At 41.1% G+C, this 21694-nt stretch overlaps 1 protein-coding gene across 19 annotated transcripts in view; it reads left to right on the forward strand.

Annotated features, from left to right (window-relative positions):
- The window catches only part of ANKHD1 (ankyrin repeat and KH domain containing 1), a 119187-nt gene that overhangs the window by 87440 nt on the left and 10053 nt on the right, over positions 1–21694 (forward strand). For 13 of the 19 annotated variants that reach the window (XM_075056814.1, XM_075056817.1, XM_075056815.1 and 10 more), the window contains 15 exons: positions 75–186; positions 1020–1165; positions 2684–2826; positions 3606–3819; positions 5033–5208; positions 5891–6053; positions 7231–7326; positions 7624–7740; positions 8822–8996; positions 9421–9874; positions 10325–10402; positions 12559–12705; positions 14195–14305; positions 15867–16016; positions 16318–17933. In XM_075056814.1, coding sequence (XP_074912915.1) covers positions 75–186; positions 1020–1165; positions 2684–2826; positions 3606–3819; positions 5033–5208; positions 5891–6053; positions 7231–7326; positions 7624–7740; positions 8822–8996; positions 9421–9874; positions 10325–10402; positions 12559–12705; positions 14195–14305; positions 15867–16016; positions 16318–17933 — 3898 coding nt within the window. Of the gene's footprint in view, positions 1–74; positions 187–1019; positions 1166–2683; positions 2827–3605; positions 3820–4315; positions 4506–5032; positions 5209–5890; positions 6054–7230; positions 7327–7623; positions 7741–8821; positions 8997–9420; positions 9875–10324; positions 10403–12558; positions 12706–13352; positions 14172–14194; positions 14306–15866; positions 16017–16317; positions 17934–21694 lie in introns of those variants that run through there. The other 6 variants (XR_012654310.1, XR_012654311.1, XM_075056824.1 and 3 more) reach the window with 3 other exon arrangements.

Here is a 21694-nt window from a genome sequence, read left to right on the forward strand (position 1 = left end):
TTAAAAATGTTAAAGTTCTCTTAAAGTATTTTTAATTTCTGAATATCTGCTTCTTTTTCTTCCCAACTGTGAAGACTGAAAGTAATCATGACACTGCTCTGACCCTTGCATGTGCGGGAGGTCATGAAGAACTTGTATCTGTACTGATAGCACGTGGTGCCAATATTGAACACAGAGACAAGAAGGGTAAGCTAAAACAGTAAAACAGTTAGACTATGAACTACAACTTGAAACAGCAAATTTCAAACTGGGATTTGGGATTCTTTGCTTCAGAAAATTACCAAAGCTTGCAAAAATGTAGAATTGCATTCTTGCACTTCATGTAGAAATACTGGCCATATAAAGCCAGTAACATTGCATGCCTTTCTTATCTGTATTTTTGAAAGGAAGTGCATCTGAGTGGTATCTTAAGCAGATTTGTGAAATGTGTCCTTATGATTCACCCTCTACAAAAGACCTTAGCTTATTAGATAGAGCAGCTGATGGGGGTAAATATCAAATCTTGGCTGACAAAGCTAATGGGGAGTAGTTGTCAGGTTGTATATCATATTGTTCCCAATAACAGAGTTCAGCAAAATCTTTTAGAGGTGAGAAAACAAAACCACCATGCCTCTCTCCTTGGAACTCACGTTGACCACTGGAAATAAGCAACATATGCAGTCCAGATGTGTCCACTTGATGGAGCTTTATTAAATAGGAATTAAGTGGAAAGCTGTGACTTCTCTAAAGAGATGAGTTGGTTGGAACTTAATCAAAACTGATAAGTGCAAGTACTGTTTAGATTTCTTTTGAAGAGCCTTTAATTATATTTGGCTGGAATCAGAGCCTAGATGGGTCAGGGTTAGAAGAGGGCTAGGAAAGGTTCTGAGGTTGTGGCCTATACCAGGAAACCCCCAGTCTGAGGAAGACATGACTAATCAATAGAAGTCATTGTGAATTAATCTTTTTGTGCATTTCTGCTCCTTGATAATGCTTTTGAGATCCTCAAGGTTGCTTTTAACATGATCTCTTGTTACTAGGTTTTACACCTTTGATTCTGGCTGCAACTGCTGGACATGTTGGTGTAGTGGAAATTCTTCTAGACAAAGGTGGGGATATAGAAGCACAGTCTGAGCGCACAAAGGATACTCCGCTTTCGTTGGCATGCTCCGGTGGACGCCAAGAAGTAAGGACACTTTTGTCCTCAATGGGTTTGAACTGGTTTTGTAGATAGTTTTTTGTACAGTGGGGTTTTTTGTTGTTGTTGTTGATGGTATAATAAATCATCCTTTTTCTGGAAGGTTTTTAACCTGTATAAGTGTAGCTAATTCCAAGAGGAAAGGGAATTTATTTTTTTTCTCCCTTGGCTATCCCAGTTTTGTTAGCTACTGGTTGTCTTAACTTGTGGTCATTCTTCTGTCGATGTATCCTTGCAAGATAAGTACTTTTGTGAAGGAGGTAGAGAAATTATTCATTAAACTTCATTCACTGAACAGTTCCCTTATGCATCCTCCCTGCTCTCAAAACTAAAACAGCCGGTGCAGGCACACAAGGACAAACTAGAATTTTGTGCTGGTGGTACCTGGTTTTAGTGGTAATGTGCAGGGCTGGTAAGTACAGATGCAATGCAGGGCACATTATACTAGTCTTTTAAGGACGTTTCAGTTTTCTGTCAGCTTTTTTTATTTATTTATTTTTTATTTTTCCAAATAAGATTTGTTAAATCCCTCCTCCTTTAGTCATGGGCATACTAGCTTAGAAAAGATGGCATGGAGATGGCAAAGGGCTCTGTGCCAGATATGGGAGTGGTAAGTTTTGGAACTTCTGAGGATTAAAACAGTTGGCCAAAATTGGAAAGTTTCCACTTTGAGTTTTGAATTGCAGATCTTCAACAGTAAAAGTGCTGCTCACAAATAAAAGGAGAGATCAGTGTGGCCTGTGATAGCATTACTTACTGAACTACTTAAGTATTTTGTTCTTCCTCTTTTTTTTTTTTTTTTTTTCCCCCCATATGCCAGAATCTACCTCTTTTGTTTCTGGTTTAGCAACTTGTGAGGCAGCCTTTTTTCTGGCTTATTTGAAAATCACCTAGCCTACGTTAGTAGTAAAATGGGGCCCACTAAAGTGCAGTACATCACCAGAAATGTTTCAAGTTTTCCCCCTTTTATTTCTCTTAAGCAGCTTCTGATAGAGGAGAGAAGTCGTTCCTCATACTTGTTCCTTAACATCAGTTGGTCTGATTTTTACTGTGTGTTTTGTTGGAAAGACCATATAATACAGATGGTCAAACTTGGCTTAAGTGTCATTTGAATTAAAGTTGTGGGAGTTTGAAAGAGACGCTCAAATAGTGTGAGACATTATGGGAGTGGGATAGAGCCCTTGTTTGCAAACTTAAGATTCACAGGAAGAGCTTCACTTTAAAGCCTTGCATTTTTGATTAGGTAAAATAATCTTTCTGGAAGGCAAGTGCTGCACTGCTACAACCCACACAGATTAACTGATGTATTCATCAGTTGCTAAGTCTGTACAGCACATATGCAAAGACAAAGCAAAAGAGGGTAGAGGTTTTCATGTAGAATCTTATCTATTGATGGTGGAAACTGGTAGCATACTGGAAGGTTTGAACATGTGATAACATCCTTTCACTTCCTGGATGATAGCGAAGGCCACAATATGTCTTTTAATATCCATGCTGTCTTTTCAGGTTGTTGATTTGCTGTTGGCCCGGGGAGCAAATAAAGAACATAGGAATGTGTCTGATTATACGCCATTAAGCCTTGCTGCATCTGGTGGCTATGTTAATATCATCAAGATTCTTCTCAATGCTGGGGCAGAAATTAATTCAAGGTAATGTACTATGTACACCACATGAACTGCATTATAGCACACACACTCCATTGTTGGCTATGTACTGAGGCATAGGCTGGAATCTCTACCTTGCAGCCTTTCTACACTGATGTTATCCTTTATGTTCATGTTATCTTAGTGTTCTTAAATTGCCTTTAACTATCACAAACTTCATCTCCCTTATACCTAAATTTTAAGGGATTATTCTAGTTTGCTAACCTATTCCTTCCCTTTTCCACCATTCTGGGATCTAGAAGTCAAACTATTTCCAACAGAACCAAGTAAAGGAATGAGCCAAAGCACTCAGGGCAGCTCTATGTGTTTGAAGATGTCTTTTGCAGTAAGATGAACAAAATTGCACAGCTATGTCTCTTAAGCCTCCTCTTTATTAATTTTAAGAAAACTTAACATATATTCTATTACTAGAGAAACTTCAAACTGTAGCTATACTAGAAGCATGTTTTTCTGAATGAATTAGATGCAGCCTTGATTTTTAGAATATGTAGTTTAAAGCTTATGTGTGCTTCAGCCATCTGAATGACTAAAAGCTGAAATGTATTTTCCTGTTTATAAATTGCAGTTGTCTATTGCATGTAGTTACCCTGATGGTTTCTCCTAATCAATTCAAAAATGCTAGTATTTTAGGTCAGTGTCTGTATTTGTATGTTAAATGTTCTTTTCTGGCTTACAGTAAAACGTTTTGTTCCTCTTAGATACACTTACATTTCCCAGAGCATTCCTCCAGTTCTGGGAACTGCAGTTTATTTCTTTCCCTTTAGGACCGGGAGTAAGCTAGGTATTTCTCCTCTGATGCTGGCTGCTATGAATGGTCATGTACCTGCCGTGAAACTGTTGCTTGATATGGGTTCTGATATTAATGCCCAAATTGAGACCAACCGGAATACAGCCCTCACCCTGGCCTGCTTCCAGGGCCGAGCAGAGGTGGTCAGTCTGCTTTTGGACAGGAAGGCCAATGTTGAGCACAGGGCAAAGGTAAGTGTGTGAATCGCCTTTGCTTATGACTTATTTCTAACAGGTGATTTCTGAGTCATCAAGTTTCTTCAAATTTTCCTCTTACTTTGAGCCTCTCAGAGTCAGAGGACTTATTTAATCAGAGGATGTATTAAATGTTCTGAAATAAGTTTGGTTTAAAAAAAATAAATAAAAGCTTTGATGAATTTTTTGCATTAGGGAAAAGCTGACTGGTCCTTCTGAGTTCATAATGAAACTTAGATTGACTCTTCTGTAGTACTGAGAAACTTTTCAGGTTTAAGCTTGACGTAATAGTCAGTACAGATAGATACATATATTTTTACATATGAGTGAAGTCTAGGCAGGAAGAGAATAGCATTGCTTTTAGTGATTCTCATATAGAACAGATATCTTGTCTACAACAGAAGTAGTGCAATCAAACTGTAAAGCTTTTACGTTGCTGTAGAACCCATGGCTTCAGTACTGTGACTTTCTGTGCCTCTGAAATGCTCCACAGGTCCCATCCTTTGGTACTCTGGGACAGCTTTGTGTCTCCTGCCATAAAGCAAGCTTAAAGCTTGTGTAGACAGCCAGACTGATTTCCCCAGCACAAAGGAATTTTTGGTAACTCCTAAGGCTGCTGAAATAATTGCTGTGTCTGTCTACCCCGCCTGCTTCTGGAATGACTGTGGCTGGAGAAAAGGGGATATGGATAAAAGCCAGCTCTCAAATGGTCAGTTGGGCATGTTAGCAGCTGGTATAAGTTTATTTAACAGTCTAGCCTGGCAACTAAGTTGGGCCCAGATCAGTCTCAGTGCTAAGGGAGGCTAGAGAAAATCTATAAAGCCAGTTTCTGAGCATTTTCATAGAAACACTTGTGTCTTCATTTGGATCTGTTCTAACCTCTGTTTTAGAGATCCTGTTGTAGACTTTGTTTTTGCTTTTGAGACAGGTGTCTGGTGGTGCTTAGTCAACAGTTTGCCTGGGTTTGTATAAATCAAAGCCCAAGAGTATTTTGGTTTGGTTTTGTTTTGTTTGGGTTTTGGTTTGGTTTGGTTTGGTTTTTTTTTTTTTTTTTTTTTTTTTTGAGAGTGCTTGAAGTTAGGCTCCTAAACTAAATATAAGCAGCTAAATAAAAAAAAAAATCTTGATTTCCCTGTGTAGAAATCATTTATGTCTTATCCAAAGTATATTGTACAAATTTCACACTGTGTAACTCGTTCTCTTTGCACAGACTGGTCTCACACCCCTGATGGAAGCGGCTTCAGGAGGATATGCAGAGGTTGGAAGGGTTCTCCTTGATAAAGGAGCAGATGTTAATGCTCCACCTGTGCCTTCCTCAAGAGATACAGCTTTAACAATTGCAGCAGATAAGGGTCACTACAAGTTCTGTGAGCTCCTGATTAATAGGTAAATTATTTCTCCTCATTAGCGGTACATTTGTTCTGTAGCTGTATTCCCCTGTGGCAAGGGTGCCCTTGTTTACGTTGCCTTATGCACCTGAGAGCAAAGGGAATGGGAAGCTTTGGAAGTAGGATGTTGTGTCTATTCCATACTCTCCAGTGTTATCCTGGAGTATCCTGCTATGCCAGTGTTAATTAAGCTAAGCAGGCAGCTGGGACCAGAGGTAAGCGAACAGTGTCTGGCTTGGCAGCTTTGTTGGCTGTGTATTAATCCAGCAATTCCCACATGAGCATTTCCCCACTGTCACCTAGGGAGCAAAGCCTGGAAGTAGCTCTTGAGCTCTTTAAACATAACCCTATGTGCTGCTAAAATCTCAAGGGGCTGCTTTGTCCTACAGGTGGTCACCACATTAATGATAATTTAAAGGACCCATGGTTGCTAGTTGCATAGCTGTGGCACAGTAGGCTACATTAAGTGAGTGTTTCTGGGACGGAGGTTGAAATAATTCCTGCGTCACTACATTGCAACTTCAACAGCAGATTTCAGGGACAGAATTTCTCTACCTAGCCACTAGATTCCAGTAATTAAAGTCATATATCCAATTGGACTCTCATCTTTCATGATCTTACTTCCCGACTTCCACCTTTATTCATACTTTGTTTCACTTGATTAACTTGTACTTTTTTAGAGGAGCGCATATTGATGTTCGTAACAAGAAAGGAAACACACCTCTGTGGTTGGCAGCTAATGGTGGTCACTATGATGTGGTTCAGTTGCTTGTGCAAGCAGGAGCAGATGTGGATGCTGCAGATAATCGGAAAATTACACCTCTCATGTCAGCGTTTCGCAAGGTAGGAGACCAATTTAATTTTATGTTTCAATGCTAAATGTTTTCAAAACAGTTTCTTACTTGGTTTTAAATCTGAACACTTGGCTTTGGAAGAATCAAATATAACACAGCAAAATTACTATTTTGATAAAATGCCTGCTTTAAAGTAATCATAATCTGTGTACTTCACACAGATCTCATTTTTGAGAGGTGAAAAACTTTGTTGCATAAACCATGTTAACTTTTTTATTTCCAGTTATACACTGTACAAAAAAACTTTCACTGTTTGAGATTTCACTGTCTTGAGATTACCATAGTCCCCTTTAAATTTCTGCAGACTCTACTGCTTGTTTCAGTCCTGCTTTTAAGATGAACAAAATACCAGTCTGTAATAATCTGTCTTGATTACTTTGTGCTTCTCCTGCTCTGTTCCTAATTTTTTATTCAGTGGGACTCTTTGTGTAGTTGGCTCTTTTGTCACAGCCTTTTCTTCGTGGCAGGAAGAACATTACTTTGTGATGGTTTCATCAGTTATGTTGTTAGATGCAAGGAGCATAGCTATAGCAGAGGAATTTATTAACTGTAGCTGCTTTGCTACAAATACCAACAAATATCAACAAAATATCAAATAAGTGTACAGCTTTTTTGACAAACAGCAATACTGAGCATGCCACTACTGTCCCTCTATTGCTTTCAAATAACTTGAGAGGCAACAGTTGGATAGTTTCTCTGTGGTTGCACAGTGTACCCCATCGAGGAGTGGATCCAGCAGCAGAGGAACATGTGTGGCTCAGTTGCCTGATCAGACTTACCTTGTAATTGAACAATCTAAGTTAGCTCTGTGGTGTGAGTGGCAAAAGAGAGTGGGCTGGGATAACAGGTGGGGTCTAAAGAGGGTCATCTTGGCTGTTACTAAAAATATGAACAGCTGCCTCTGCCCTTGGGCCTTGCTTGGTCCTTGTATTTTAAAATAAATTACTTGTGGGAGAGCTTGTCTTTGCCACCATGATGTACAACAGCAGACATGCTGTCAACACTGAGCAAACAGTAACTACCTTTCTTTCCAAAGAGCAGCTTACTAGAAATGTTCTTGCTTATTTTTAGTCTTTTGCATTGGACTAAGAGGTATCAAACTTGTATTTTTATGACTAATGTTGACAATTGTATACAAGAGATTAGAATTTTCTTTGCTACTCTAGGGGCACGTGAAAGTAGTTCAGTTCCTGGTGAAAGAAGTTAACCAGTTTCCTTCGGATATTGAATGCATGCGATACATAGCGACTATAACTGACAAGGTGAGTTTAGCTTCAGGAAAAGACTCTGTCCCTTATTTTCAGTGAAAATATGCATGAGAAATTCTTAAGTGTTCAAAAACTCAATGTACGTGTTTGCTCATGTACGTTTGATTCGGAGATTTGTGCATGTCTCCTTTTTAATACAGAACTTAAAATAAATCAACATTTAGAGTCCTATTCTGTTGAAATAGTTTGTATGTTTGTGAATACAGGGAAGCTAATCTCATGTTTGTAGACCAAGCCTCACTCCTCAATTTGAGTTTATTGTGGAGGTAATAAGACAAGTTTGCATTCTAGGACCTGTTGAAAAAGTGTCACCAGTGTGTGGAGACAATTGTGAAAGCTAAAGACCAGCAGGCTGCAGAAGCAAATAAGAATGCAACTATATTGCTGAAGGAGCTAGACCTGGAAAAAGTGAGTAGAGAATTGCTGTCATAGCATAACGGTTTGAACTATGTATTAATCTATAGGTTGTGTTTCCTGTTTGGTGCTTCTTGGGGCAGTAGTTCTTCATGCTGTGACTGTATGTGCTTTCCTTCCTCTAATATACAAAAACTGAATCATATACTGAGGATGGCAAATTAGAACTGACTTCTCCTTCAGCCACTGTGTTGTCCTTTTTAGGAAAGCTTGGACTTGGCAATAGTTACTTTAGGTAGTAGCTGTCTTGCATTACTTCAGCACAGATGATGTGTGAATTAGGGAGGCCTTCAGTCTCGATGGTGTGATACATGGTATGTTATATATTGTGTAAGATGTAGTCCATAAGCATTTTGTGGACTTCTACTCAGTGTTACAAAGGAGAGCCTACAAGCTCCCTGATGAGCTATATGGAGTTGAGCAGATAGTGGGGAAAATCAACTTATCCCTCACTGAGAATGCTGTGAAGTGTCCCAGAGTAATGCAGACACTTCTTAAGCACTCTTCAGTGGGCTCTCTTAATGGAGGCTTTTAAAATTTTTGACAAACAAGTTCCGTATTAGCTTATTAAATTTTCCAGGTTGCTGACTTGTTAAACACCTATAAGTTGCTGTGCAAAGCTACAGCATTGCCTAGTTGGCTTGATTGATTCCATATATTACAAAAAAGCGGCTGAAATGATAGCAGCTTTTTCTGTAAAATACCCTGGGAGATCTTTTTGAGTCAAAGACATGAACATTGCTGCAAAAATATTAATAAGGTTATTAAATGTTTTTTGAGGAAGGACTGAGATGAGAGATTTTGCTGGTTTTCCAGTAAAATTATATTTTTATACCACCTCTGTTTTGGTTGTTGTTTTGTTGTCATTCCTTAGAAGTTTTGGGACTAAGTAGTCCTGTTGTTCCATAAGGCCTGCCCAGTTTCTGCGTAATGATTCAGTATGTGACAAAATCATTCTAGTTCATCGTGCTCTCTTCTTGCTCCCTCCCCCCAGATTTTTAGGGAAGATCTGAATTATAGTTATAATCTAGTCTGTGTGAAAATGTTTAAATATGGATCCTTTTCTCCTACATAGTCAAGAGAGGAGAGCAGAAAACAAGCTCTTGCAGCTAAAAGGGAGAAAAGAAAGGAAAAGAGAAAGAAGAAGAAAGAGGAACAAAAAAGAAAACAAGAAGAAGATGAAGAAAACAAGCCTAAAGAAACTCTGGAACTGCAAGAGGATGATGATGAAGAAGAAAATGATGATGAAGGTAAAGAACAACGGTTTCTGTGTCCAGTGTAGTTGTGGGGGGTGCCTTTTTTTAACCATCTAGATAAGGGAATCTGTTTGAAAGCTGGCTTCTCTGGTACTGTGACATTGTCACATAGCTTCTGCCCTGGTTCTTCCCTCTGCAGTCAGAGTTCCTGGCAAAACTCCTTTGTTCGCTTCCTTCCGCCCCCCCTTGTTCGCTTCCTTCCGCCCCCCCTTGTTCGCTTCCTTCCGCCCCCCCTTGTTCGCCTCCCTCCCCCCCCCCCCCCCCAAGTCTTTCACTCTTGGAAGATTTACAGCTGAATGCAGTGCACATAGTCTGATAGCTCAGCCAGGAGGATAACTTCAGCTGTAGTGTCTTCAGTCAGGGCACTGATTTCTGTATTTTGTGGCTTTTGATTGTCTATCAACTGTTTTTCTTTCAGTGGAGCAAGAAGTTCCTATAGAGCCTCCTAGTGCAACTACTACAACTACAATTGGAATTTCTGCGACTTCAACTACTTTCACAAATGCCTTTGGGAAGAAGAGAGCTAATGTGGTGACTACCCCCAGCACAAATAGAAAAAATAAGAAAAATAAAACAAAAGAGACTCCTCAGAATATGCAGATAATTTTGCCAGATCAGCATATATCTCTAGCACAGCAAAAAGCAGATAAAAATAAAATAAATGGAGAGCCAAGAGGTGGTGGTGCAAGTGGGAATAGTGATTCAGATAACTTGGATAGCACAGATTGCAATAGCGAAAGTAGCAGTGGAGGTAAAAGCCAAGAGCTGAACTTCACAATGGATACAAATTCCTCTGAGCGGCGCTATGCCTCATTGCTTATCCCCTCTCAGGAAGAAAAAACAAGCACCTCGGCTTCAAAAACACCAACGAGGTGAGACTGCCATATTGCTTCCCCTATTGTTTCACAGGGTTTTACCTATGCCAATGTAAATTTTCTGTAGCTTAAGCTTTACATGAGCTGGTACATTCCCAAAGTCTTGAGAGACTGAGTTTGCTTTATTTGCATAGCTGTTAAATAATGCTGTCGAGTTTATTGAACGTAATCTCTTTAAAATGGTAAAGATAAGATATTTTGGGGGGGGCATTCGTGGCTAGTTTTTAATACTGCTTTAGCAAAACAGCCAGTTTTCTCTGCACTATTTAAGCCTCCATGTTGCGTTGTCAACTTTATTAGAATAGATTTTAAAGTGAATATGCTGGGAATTTAAAACGGAAGTGCCAGCTTTACTTATAATCTATTTACAGAAGTTATTTCATTACCTCTTGATTGTTTTATGATTTTGTCATTAACTCATTTGAATTGCAATCTCTTTGTTTTAAGGAGGGAAGAAGTTGATGACTCTGAGCATTTCACCTGCCAGGTTGATGGCCAGTTTGATTTAACCTTGTCGAGCCAGAGGTGAGAGTCAAAAGAACTTGGTGAATGTACAGGAGCCATATGAATAGTTTGGAAGATCATTCAGCTGCCAGGGAATGAGCTAATAACTTTTATAACACCAGCTTCTTAACAGGTCATTGGTCTAAATCAAATAGTTTAGATCCCATCTGAATCTGTGGTCTTTGCTTATTTTTACATATAAGTAGTATGAGTCTGATCCTCCATAGTTTTCTTTTTTCTTCTTTTCTTTTCCTACATTAAGGGAGGGGAGAGGGTACGGGGCTTGATCTACAGGACACCTGACTGATTGAGAATCCAGCTTCAATAGGAATGCAAATGTTATGGGATCAAAAAGGGCAGCAAACGAGAGGCCTGTTGCCAGACTGATTGAGGCACTTCTCTGGGAGTGGGAAGAGAGTTGGGATTTTCTGTTTTCTTTTCTTTATTTTTCCCCAGATTAAAGTTAGGTGCAGAATGAGTGGATTTTGGATTACCATTAGGAATGTCAGAAATCGGATTTTGTCTACATTCTGGTTTATGAACATAAATTGTTTCTGCCTTGGACCTTTCGTCCAAGGTCTCCTACAAAAGCCTTGGAATCCTGTGCAGTTCACTACAGCAGGACTAACTAAACACATACTTCTAATTCCTTGTTAGAAGCAGTGCTTCTGTTAGATCGAGTACACCTAAGAAACAAGATAGTATATAAATATCAAAATGAGTATATTTTATTAACTTCTGCAGGTGCTCTTTGGCTCTTGCACTAAGCAGACTTTGAAAATCATTTCTAAATTTGCTCTTCCTGAATCCTCTTCTTTTTAGTCATAGACATGCCAATGACAAGGCTACTGTAATTGAAACTTGAACTCAGGCTTCATAATGATGCTTTTCTTAAAACATATCTAGACATTTTCAGTTAAAGCAGAAAAAAGCTTTTAAAGTCTATTCTGGAATGGATATTCCACAATGGACTTTGTTCTTTTCTTTCATACGCATTTTCTTGTTCTCTTTGCCTCAATCTTACAGTTATCTGAGGACAATTAAAATTCTCCATAGAACTTTGAAATGCCTTGGGCAGGTGTATTATCAGAGAGCTAGTACTTACTAAGGTAAAGAGAGAAATGCTGCCATTTTAAAAGGCATATTGTCCAAATGTTGCTTTTCATATGATCGGTGTGCTTGGGTTACTTAAATGTGGATAGATCTCTGAAGTTTGTATAAAGTGTAGTATAAACAAACAGTTTGCCTGCAAGAAGACACAATGAACATAAAATGCTGTAAACAATGGGGAATAAAATGAATGAGTAAAAACTTGCATATAGTGAAGAAAAGGAGTGATGCTTAGCACGACAGCTGAAGCATGAGGTCCTCTGTAAAATTACTAGCTATGCCATAGACTTTCTGGGTCAAATCACATAAGGCTAGTTTTTCAATGACTTGTGAAGATTGCTGCCAATGTTTCAGTGCTGCAGATGAACTTGTGAGTTCCCAGTGCTGCTTTTTTTTCACCTCCACCTGGATCAGTTAGCCTAACAAGAGATTGCCTGTTCTCTCTCTCTCTCTTTTTCTCTCTCACCCAAACTTTGTGTTGTTTGTATCACTAGACTATTGCTACAGCTGTATTAGTACAGGTAATGATACTTGGGCACCTGCTCACAAACTGATGTCACTGGAACTGAAATACACAAATATGCTCAAATATCTGCACCTCAGTTACCCATTCATAAAATAGGGGGTGAGGTGTAGAAGCACTTACCAGGGAATCTCAAACAGTAAGAGCTGAAAAACGGACATTTTCAAGTACTTACTAAGAAAAAGACATTATTACCAAAGTACCTTTTCTTAAAAAGCTATTCAAAAAGGAGATCACAGTATAGACACGTAATCAGGATGTGCCTAAGTGGCTGTGTACTGCCTATTATAAACTATTTTAATCTGATATCTTTAGTGCTTCTGGTATTACTTCATTCAGTTTAGCTCTACACTTTTTGGAGGAAGGGTATAGGCTGTGGACTAAAAGGCTAAAAAAAACTAGCTATGAAGTCACCCAAAAGTTGTTCCAGGTAGAAAATAAGAATGGAACTGGTTCATGCTAGTAGTTTTAAGCTGCAGAAATGTATACTGTAATGCTGTCGTTTTATTCTGTAATTTGTAATCCCGTACGTTTCTGTTTCCAGACTTGATGGTGAAGGTCATTCAAATTCTTTGTCAACTACTTATAAGCCTGTTTCCCTGCCTCTGACCTCTCCAAATGTAAAGCTGAATCTGACTAGTCCAAAAAGAGGCCAGAAAAGAGAAGAAGGCTGGAAAGAAGTGGTTAGAAGGTAAAGACTTGTTATTCTATGTTTAAAAACTGTCTGTGAGCTTTCTAGCTTGTAAATTATTCTCAAATATAGACTGTCCAGAGAGCTTATTTAATTGTATAATTAATTTATAAAAAAACTACCCCCCTTACTCTTGCAGTGCTGTGAAAACAAATTGCAGTCCTAATTCGTAGTAACTCCTCACTAACTTAATGTCAATATGATATGAACGTTTTATTTGGCACAAGGGTTTTCTTTACCTGTGACTGCAGTGGAGTAAAGGATGTGGGGATAAGATAAAAGGGGGAGGGAGCAGATGGCAGTGAAAAGGCCCTACAGCAGATGATTGCTTGCACATGAACTAAAGGCAGGATGGATATTAGTAGAGGAGAGGTGGATGATCTCTTCAAAGCTAAATTTCATTGTGCTTTGGGCGGTGACCTTGATCGCTGACTCTATGGAAAATTTTGTCATCTTGAAGTGAGTGCTAGAGGTGCAATTAGATTTAAAGATTTTTCTGTAAAGCAAACTTTCCTATCGAAAATGTAGTGGGTTTTATTATATGCCATTAACACCCCAGTATCTTTTCTGTAACCTTTATGATGTCTACTACTTGTAACTAGAAGTGATCATCTGGCTTTCCTTTTTTTGTTCTCTTTGTCAAAAAGGAATACAACATGAACATACAACTGTCAGATGCTTTGGGTGCACTTACGATGCCCTCGTTTTTGTTCTGCAATGGTAGTGACCAAATATGCTCATTTTAGAGAATTTTAGGCTATGTGCAAAGAATGGAATTGTGTGGAGGATTTAATGCATTCAGATTACTAGAAGCCACAGACTGTTCTTAATAAAGGTTAAAAAGGCAGTTTTAGCTGAAAATTTAAGCATTTGAACCCTTAGAGAGGTGGTTGAGTGACTGCCTTTTGTTGTGTTCGCAAATGGGGTTCTCCACTGTGACATGGCCTTGCTAAATATATGGTTGCAGACTGCCCACCACTTGGTGAGTCGTGCAGGCATGAAACCATTAAACAGGCAGCTGACTTTTCAAGGGCTGCACGCAGACCCTACCATTGACCCTGGAGCTGCTCCATCTCTCCTCCTGGTCTCTTAAGTGTCATAGGCTCAAGTCAACTGCTTGGTTGGGTATTGTCTGCTCTTCTGCTGGAGATGGTAGGGTTCTAGAGATGGCATCTAAAACCCGACCTTTCCTCATCCCTGAGGCATTTATGACACCCCTTGTGTCATAAAGAATGTGTCTATAAAGCGTTCTGCACTGGTGTTCGCTATGCTCTGACTGATCAAAGCCTGTATCCTGCCAAAGAGCTTTTTGGCAACTTTAGATGAGTATGCAAAATGCCTGGGAGCTGCATGCCCGCCTTCTCCTAAAGTCTCTCCTGGACTCAACAAGAATTCTTCTCCTCCCCTCTCCCCATGAGTAATCCCCTGGCTAAGAAGGGATGTCTATCAAAGAAGTAACCAATGAAAACATCCCTTCTGCCCTTGACAGGCAAGTAGGCAGAGTTTTGAAAGACCCTCCCCCTAGCAACACTCTGCAGCCAACACCAATTGAGCAATTTCAGCTGCAGAGAGGAGGGCGCTGCTGTTCAGGAGCAAAAAGGTACTGTTTTGGGCACTTCTCAAGGTAAAAACCATTGAGCTCAGTGGGTAGGGAGGGATACGGCAGTGGGTGATGGGTGGGTAGGGGCCTGGGTGCTGGGGTGCGCTCTCTTGGAGAAGGAATGCCTCCATGGGTGGTGGCACAGGGTTCCTAGTGGGCTGAGGTGGAAGCAGACCAAGGTACAGTTAGGAGCCCTGTGAGTAGTGTGCACGTATCTTGAAAGTTAAGTGATGATGGAAGCTCTGGTTTGGGGAGGGTGTGACTGGAATGTCTAGCTTGAGAGAGGAGCCTGGGGGATGGAGGGGGGAAGAAAGCCCAAAGCATGAAGCAGCCTTGGGAGGAGAGCTGGGTGCATGCTCCAAGGACCTGGTTTTTGGGGATGGGGAGGATTGTAGCATGCTCTCCTGGCAGGAGAGGGGGAAAGAAAAAACACCTTGGCAATGAGGTGATGTTTTAGAACATTTCCATGTATTTAAATGTGTTTAAAATAAAGTGGGTTTCCTTTAAGTTCTATTGAGTAAGAAACAATTTCCTGAGGATCAAGTTACTTAAAAGTTTCTAAGACTGGAATAGCTAGGTGAAGCTGGCAGCCTTTTCACGAGGTGGTGGTGATCTGTACGGTGTTCAGAGGCGCCTGCAGTGTGATCACAGTGGTTTCTGAAACCCCTTTGAATCCTCTCTAATTGTTCAGTGTTGAACTATTGCATATCACTGGCAAGCTTGAAAGCGGTGTGTGGGCTTGAGAGGGCCAGCCTTTAAAATCTGGGGACAATGGTGGCCCAGAAAGACCTTGGCTGGGGTCTGGATGCAAGCATAGCTCATGTTCAGAGACTTCCCAGTACTGTATGCCTGCACTGACCCAGTGATACCATGTGAATTAGAAAAAACCTGAACTGACTTGTTTTGCTGAACACATGGGTTAGTGTTTCGGCCTGACAGTAAGTCTGCTTCTGAAAATCTGTGCTGCCTTCATGGTGGCTTCCAGCAGCTCCTTAAATCGCAGAACTGCACAATTTAACCATCTGCCATCCACTGTTGTGTCACCAATAAACTTTCAGATCTCAAGGTCTCAGAGAGATGGATACTAAAAGGGTTGTGAATGCAAGTGGTATTACAGAGCTGATCGCTGGGAAAACATTGAAAAACCACCTTCTCCTTGCTATAAACGATCAAAGTAGCTAAGCCATGGGCTATTATATTTGAAGCAGCGCTATTTATGTAAGTTTAGATTGATAAGCTAAAGATTTGTCTCACTTTGAAGGTACACAAGATAAAATCCAAAAGTGTTTCTGAAGCAGTGTAAGGCACATATACCTGTGTTACAACAGTGGTGGAATAAATGCTTCTGGAGAATCCTTAGTACATATAGTGAGGATGATAAGTAATTTAAGTGGGGAAGTTTTAGAGAGGCTTCAAAGGGTGAAGAAAATATCAGCAGAAAAACTACTTGTTGCCCTGAAACTTAAGAATATTGCTTCAGCCACCTGTCAGGCAGCAAGGGATTTTTGTATGCCTTTAAAGTTTGAATACATTTCACAGATTTGTGATCTTTGTGATATAGGTCAAAGAAATTATCTGTCCCAGCTTCTGTCGTATCTAGAATAATGGGAAGAGGTGGGTGCAACATCACAGCAATTCAAGATGTCACTGGTGCCCATATTGATGTTGATAAGCAAAAAGATAAGAATGGAGAGAGAATGATCACTATAAGGTACAGTATCTAGAAATTAAAATCTTGAGTTAGTCCACAATGTCATTTATGAAGAAGTTTGCTTTTTAAGATGGGACATATTTAGCTTCTTGGTACTAGAATAGAACATACTACTGCTGCCAAGATATGCTGAAGGTCTACTTCTTCAAAGATAATCCTTGAGATACACAAAAGTGAAGAAATAACTTATTGGAGTAAACATGCAATAGACTTGCAGATCAGTATAAAATTGAGGCTATGGAATGTTGTACAAAGTGGGGTTTCTTTTTGCAAAAGACAAATATTTTTGTATTTAATCTAGGGGTGGTACAGAGTCGACACGATACGCAGTGCAGCTCATCAATGCCCTTATTCAAGATCCTGCCAAGGAACTGGAAGACTTGATTCCTAAAACTCATATAAGAACACCTGCTTCGAGTACCAAATCAATCCATGCAAACTTTTCATCTGGAGTCAGCACTGCGACTGCTTCAAACAAGAACTCCTTTCCTCTTGGAGCACCACCCCTAGTCACATCACAGTCATCAACACTATCTACTTTCCAGCCTACTAATAAATTAAACAAGAATGTCCCAGCGAATGTGCGCTCATCTTTTCCAGTGTCTCTTCCTCTAGCTTATTCTCACCCCCATTTTGCCTTGCTGGCTGCCCAAACTATGCAACAGATCCGGCACCCTCGCTTACCTATGGCCCAATTTGGAGGAACTTTTTCACCTTCACCGAACACTTGGGGACCATTCCCAGTGAGACCAGTTAACCCGGGCAGCACAAACAGCTCTCCAAAGCATAGTAGTTCAAGTCGTGTAGGTAGTCAGAATGGAAATATTTTACAGACGGAGTCTCCCGGACTAGCTACTTCTAGTTGTCCCATTACTGTCTCTTCTGTAGCTGCTTCTACCCAACCGCTGTGCGTGACCAGTAATCGGACTCCCTCTTCGGTCAGAAAGCAGTTGTTTGCCTGCGTTCCCAAGACGAGTGCTGCAGCAACAGCCATCTCAACTGTGACGAGCACCTGTAGCACTCTGCCTTCAGCTTCCTCTGCCACCCCAAACAATGGGCAAGTGCCCGCAGCATTTCTGTCATCTAATGCTCCACAGACGCAGCATTCTGCACTTAAAGCGGACTCTTTCTCAGCTGTCTCAGCACCCAAAGAGAAGGTGTCAACACCAGACCAGCCTGCTGCAAACGCATGTGCACCATCTTCGGTTGCAAGTAGTTGCAGTATGTCAGCTAGCAGCAACTCAGGAGTCACTGAAACTTGCCCATCAAGCAGCCCTGCACCTCTAAACAATGTCCAAGATGAAATACTGCCAACCAGCATGTCAGAGATCAATCCTTCCATGTCGATGCCTTTTTCATCCAGCTCAGAAACTGCTCCTTTAAGCTTAGTGTCACCCAGGTCAGTTGTTGCAGATAATCAGGACAACAGTAACTTACCTCAAGTAGCTGTACCAGCACCTCGAGTTACTCACAGGATGCAGTCCAGAGGTTCTTTCTATTCAGTGGTACCAAATGCAAACCTCCATCAAGATCCTCAGTCTATTTTTGTTACGAATCAAGTTCCTTTAACACCTTCTCAAGGTCCACCTGCTGCAGTGCAGCTTTCGTCAGCCATGAACGTTATGAACGGTTCTCAGATGCACATTAACCCAACAAACAAATCATTGCCTCCGACCTTTGGGCCAGCAACACTCTTCAATCACTTTAGTAGTCTTTTTGATAGCAACCAGGTGCCAGCTAACCAAGGATGGGGAGACTGTCCACTCTCTACCCGAGCAGCAGCTGACCCATCTTTCACTGTTCAGTCTACCTTTCTGAATAACTCTGTGCTAGGACACGTGGAAAACGTGCATCCTGACAACTCCAAGGCTCCTGGTTTCAGGCCACCTTCCCAGCGAGTTTCGACTAGTCCTGTAGGTAAGTCATTAAGATCATGCACTGGTCAGAATTCTTTCTCCAACTATCACGCTTTGATCATCTCAAACTGATTGAGAAGTAGTTTACAAATGATAGTTAGAGAATACTGATGTAACAAGGATGGCCTATTTTTTCCAAGGGCTCTTTAAAACGTTGATGATCATTTTTTCCCTCTTTTCTTCAGTTCTTCTATCATGTCAGGTGTTGGGAACATTGCAAATGTTGCATTGCTTGTCCTCTGTAAGACATAGGAATGCTTCCACCTGTTTGTAGAGTTCAGAGTAGCATTGATTTTAGCTTTTGGGTTGGAATGTAACATGGGGTCGGGTGATACCAAACCTGAAGCAGCAGGGCCAGGACTCTTGACAGGTTCCAGCTGCAGGAGTGACTGCATGCAGTTGTTCAATATTTTATCTGAGACTCCAGCTTGACTCAGTGAGGGTAAACTCACTGTACTTTTTGTCCCTTGATATGGCTCTGAGGTTTTAATAAGCTTATGTTGTGCTTTGGGAAATTGGTGTGCTGCTGCATGGTGTTTTATTAGGAAGTTACAATCCTTCTGCTGTTAAATATAGCGGTTCAAGCTTATCTGCATTTATTTGAAATGTGTTAGGAACGCTTACAGTGAGGTCCCTGCCCTTGCTGTGCCCTGCCTAAATGATTATTACCATCTTAGCGTTCAAACTGTGTTGCAGGCAATTAGCTGCACCCATTTGGCTGTAAGGGACTCGCAAGAGATCTAGTTTGTGTCACCCCGTTCTTCCCTTCATTCTTGCCATAATGGCTTTATGGTGCCTTGAAGCTGGGTAGCTAGAGAGCCTTGCTTTGAAGTTGTCTTTACCCCTGCAGTGTATGTTAGATATTGGGGCTAATGCTTCAGGACTTGAATGCTGGATTGGGACAAGTCAAATAGTTTGACTTTCAGACTAAAGGAGGAGGGGGCATTTGGAAGATATGGCGGTGAGGAAAAAAGATTTTCAGCATTCCCATTCCTCTTGGTTGATTTACAAATGTGCGGGACTTCTGAAAACCAGAACGCTTCTCTCTGACTAGCTCTAACCGCAAAACTGGGATGTTTGCTGTGATTGTAGTTTTCTTCATAGTTTAAATGGGGCTGTGTAGCTCTGCAAAGAGAGTGAATACCTAGAGCTCTTGTGCCACGTCCAGTCCCAGGGCAGTAAGCAGAACCAGATGTAACTAAGGCTGTGGAAGGTAAAGTAACTGGACCTTGTTTGTCAGATAGGCAGCTAATAAAAGAATTGCCAGACCCTCCTCAGCAGACTCTAGAGACACTTGACTTTGGCTCAGCTTTTTCTCTGCAGTGCTTTAAACTCGGAGTTGGCTGTTGCTGAAATAACCCCTGGGGAAGGAAGCTTATGCCAAATGGGATCTGCTGATTTTTCTAATGATTGCATCCTGTGTATGCAAAGATGGCTGACTGGGACTTCCCATAGCAGCAAAACATTTTGCTGTTCCCTTATGCTAAGGTCATCTGTTTGTCATTGGGAAAAATTTCTTGGTCCTTTATATATCCTTAAATGACTGTAAGTATTTAAAAGGTAGTCTAAATCTGTTTCTTCCCTGAATTAGGAAGGTTAGGTAGATACCCAAGGAGAGCTCATGTGGCTTACTTAGGAGAGGTAAGTATGAAGTTCTTAACTGAAGCACAAAAATATTTGGACAGAACACATTTTTTTCTGAGCTGGAATTTGATTAGGATCTTGCAAAGTGAAGAAAAACTGCAAATAGGTAGATGTGCCACTAAAATTCTGCCTGGCAGGAGGTGACTGGTTAGCCGGGTCCTTAGTTTATTCATTTAATATCATTCTACTTAATACCGCTTTTGAACACCTTTTGTTTAAGAATCTAAATAGTCTGTCACACAGGAGGAGGGGGAGGTTAAGGGAGCCTGGGGAGAAGGGGTCTTTTAAAGGTGTGATAGTGAGGAAAGGAGTGGGGACGGTAGGCTGAGGACCTCTCTGATGCCTTCCCTTGGAGCCTAAGTGTGGTCCTGTGGTCTGTCCACCCATCTTATTCACTGGCTCTTCCCAGGGGAACAGACCTTTCTGCTCTCAGCCTCTGAGGTGGGTTGAACTGGGGACTACCTTGGCTGTTTGCATAGGGTTCGGTGGCAGGTTTCATGAGATGTTGAAAAGGGGGGAAAAGAGTCAGTCACTGCTGGCTTACGCTTTCGCCAACAGCAGTGCGATGGACAAGGGGCAGTCTGGGCCTTGCCTGGCAATTCAGTACACTTTGTGTGATGAGAGGGAGTAGTAATGGCCTTCAGAGCAGTTGGACACTGATCCTTTAATGTCAGCTGTGACTGTACCTGACGGAGCAGAGGTTTGTCTTTTGTGCCTGTCTTGAACAGTTGAGCTGTGGCAAATTTTTCCAGAAATCAACATCTCTTGGTGATCACCTCTAAGCTAATTTGGTGGAGATTTAATATAATTTGATTGTGTACTAAACCAGCTTTTTTTTAAGAAGTTGTCACTTCAGGGTGGAGTTTGGGTACTCTGCTTTTCCTGTTCATGGGCAAGCTCAGTTGCAGTTTAGGTTTTCTCTGATTTCACCAGTTCCTTTGAGGCACAAGTACACATTCAGATCTCCTTACCAGCTGTGGATCTGCTCTGGAAATGGCCTTTTGTCTCACTTATGTCTTCAGATCTCTTGTCCTAGCAGCTTGCAGATTAAGGGCAGACTTAGCCCAACCATTTGGAGGGGCTGTGGAGAAGACCAAAAGAAGTCTATTTGTTACTTCTTTCCTCTGCATTTTAAGAAGGGGTTTGAGTCCTTGCTCACGTGGCATTAAAAGGTTATCACAAATGTGAAATGTGCCAGCTTAGGAAGCAGCACAAGAGTATGAAATTGCACGAAATGGCTGGGCTCCCTGTTTTACATGGAGTGACCAAGTGTTGCAGCTGTTTCTCTAAAGGTGGAGGTCGCCTTTGCAGTAACCAGCTTCTGCAGAAGTGCCTGGGGGTTTGGTAAACTGAATTTTGAGCAGAGTTCATATGAGATTGATACACCAGTCTTGAAAGCTCAGTTATGCTTTCAGAGCATGATGAAGAGTTTGAACTCATGGCCCAAGTAACTGCCGAGTATGGTATTGCAAAAGGCTTTAGTATTACAAAACCTGGTTTTGTTGGCAAGTACATAAATAGGAAGCTCATTACTGAAATCAGGATTCTGTAAGTCATTGTTCATAAAAGCCATTTTTAATATTGAGCAAAGGTGTTTTTTCATCCACTTTTATGAAAGGCAAGTTAATGATAAAAAGTGTTCTTTACAACCTGAAAACTGACTATTCTGTTGAATTTGTGCATCTCTGGCTGTCACACTTCCTTCAGCCTGTAGAAAATACACAGCAGTGCTGAAATAGTCTTGGCTGTACAGTCAATGCACTTTGAAAGCTGTGTACCCATCCTACGAAGCCTTCAAAAGACGCAGCTGGGCATCTTTCTTCTGTAGAAGAGCTATTTTTGTCATAATCTCTGCCTTGTTCTCTGTTTAGGAAACCAGCAGTCCCCATGGGCAGCAGCAGCTCTGTTACCCCATCTGTATAGAGCAGAGACTTGTGAACTTCGGTGGTGTGTCAGCAGCTGGAAACTTGTTTTTGATGTGTGGTGGAATCAGTCACCATAGGGGCCTTTTGACTACCTCTGAGTTGACTTTTGTGGATGGAGGGTTAGCAAGAGTGTCCCATCAGTAGCTCCATGGAGGATACCCAGGGAGGGCCCTCAGCTGGAGGTGCTGCAATC

The sequence above is a fragment of the Buteo buteo genome, chromosome 24 (assembly GCF_964188355.1).
Source record: "Buteo buteo chromosome 24, bButBut1.hap1.1, whole genome shotgun sequence".
Classification (NCBI taxonomy): domain Eukaryota; kingdom Metazoa; phylum Chordata; class Aves; order Accipitriformes; family Accipitridae; genus Buteo; species Buteo buteo.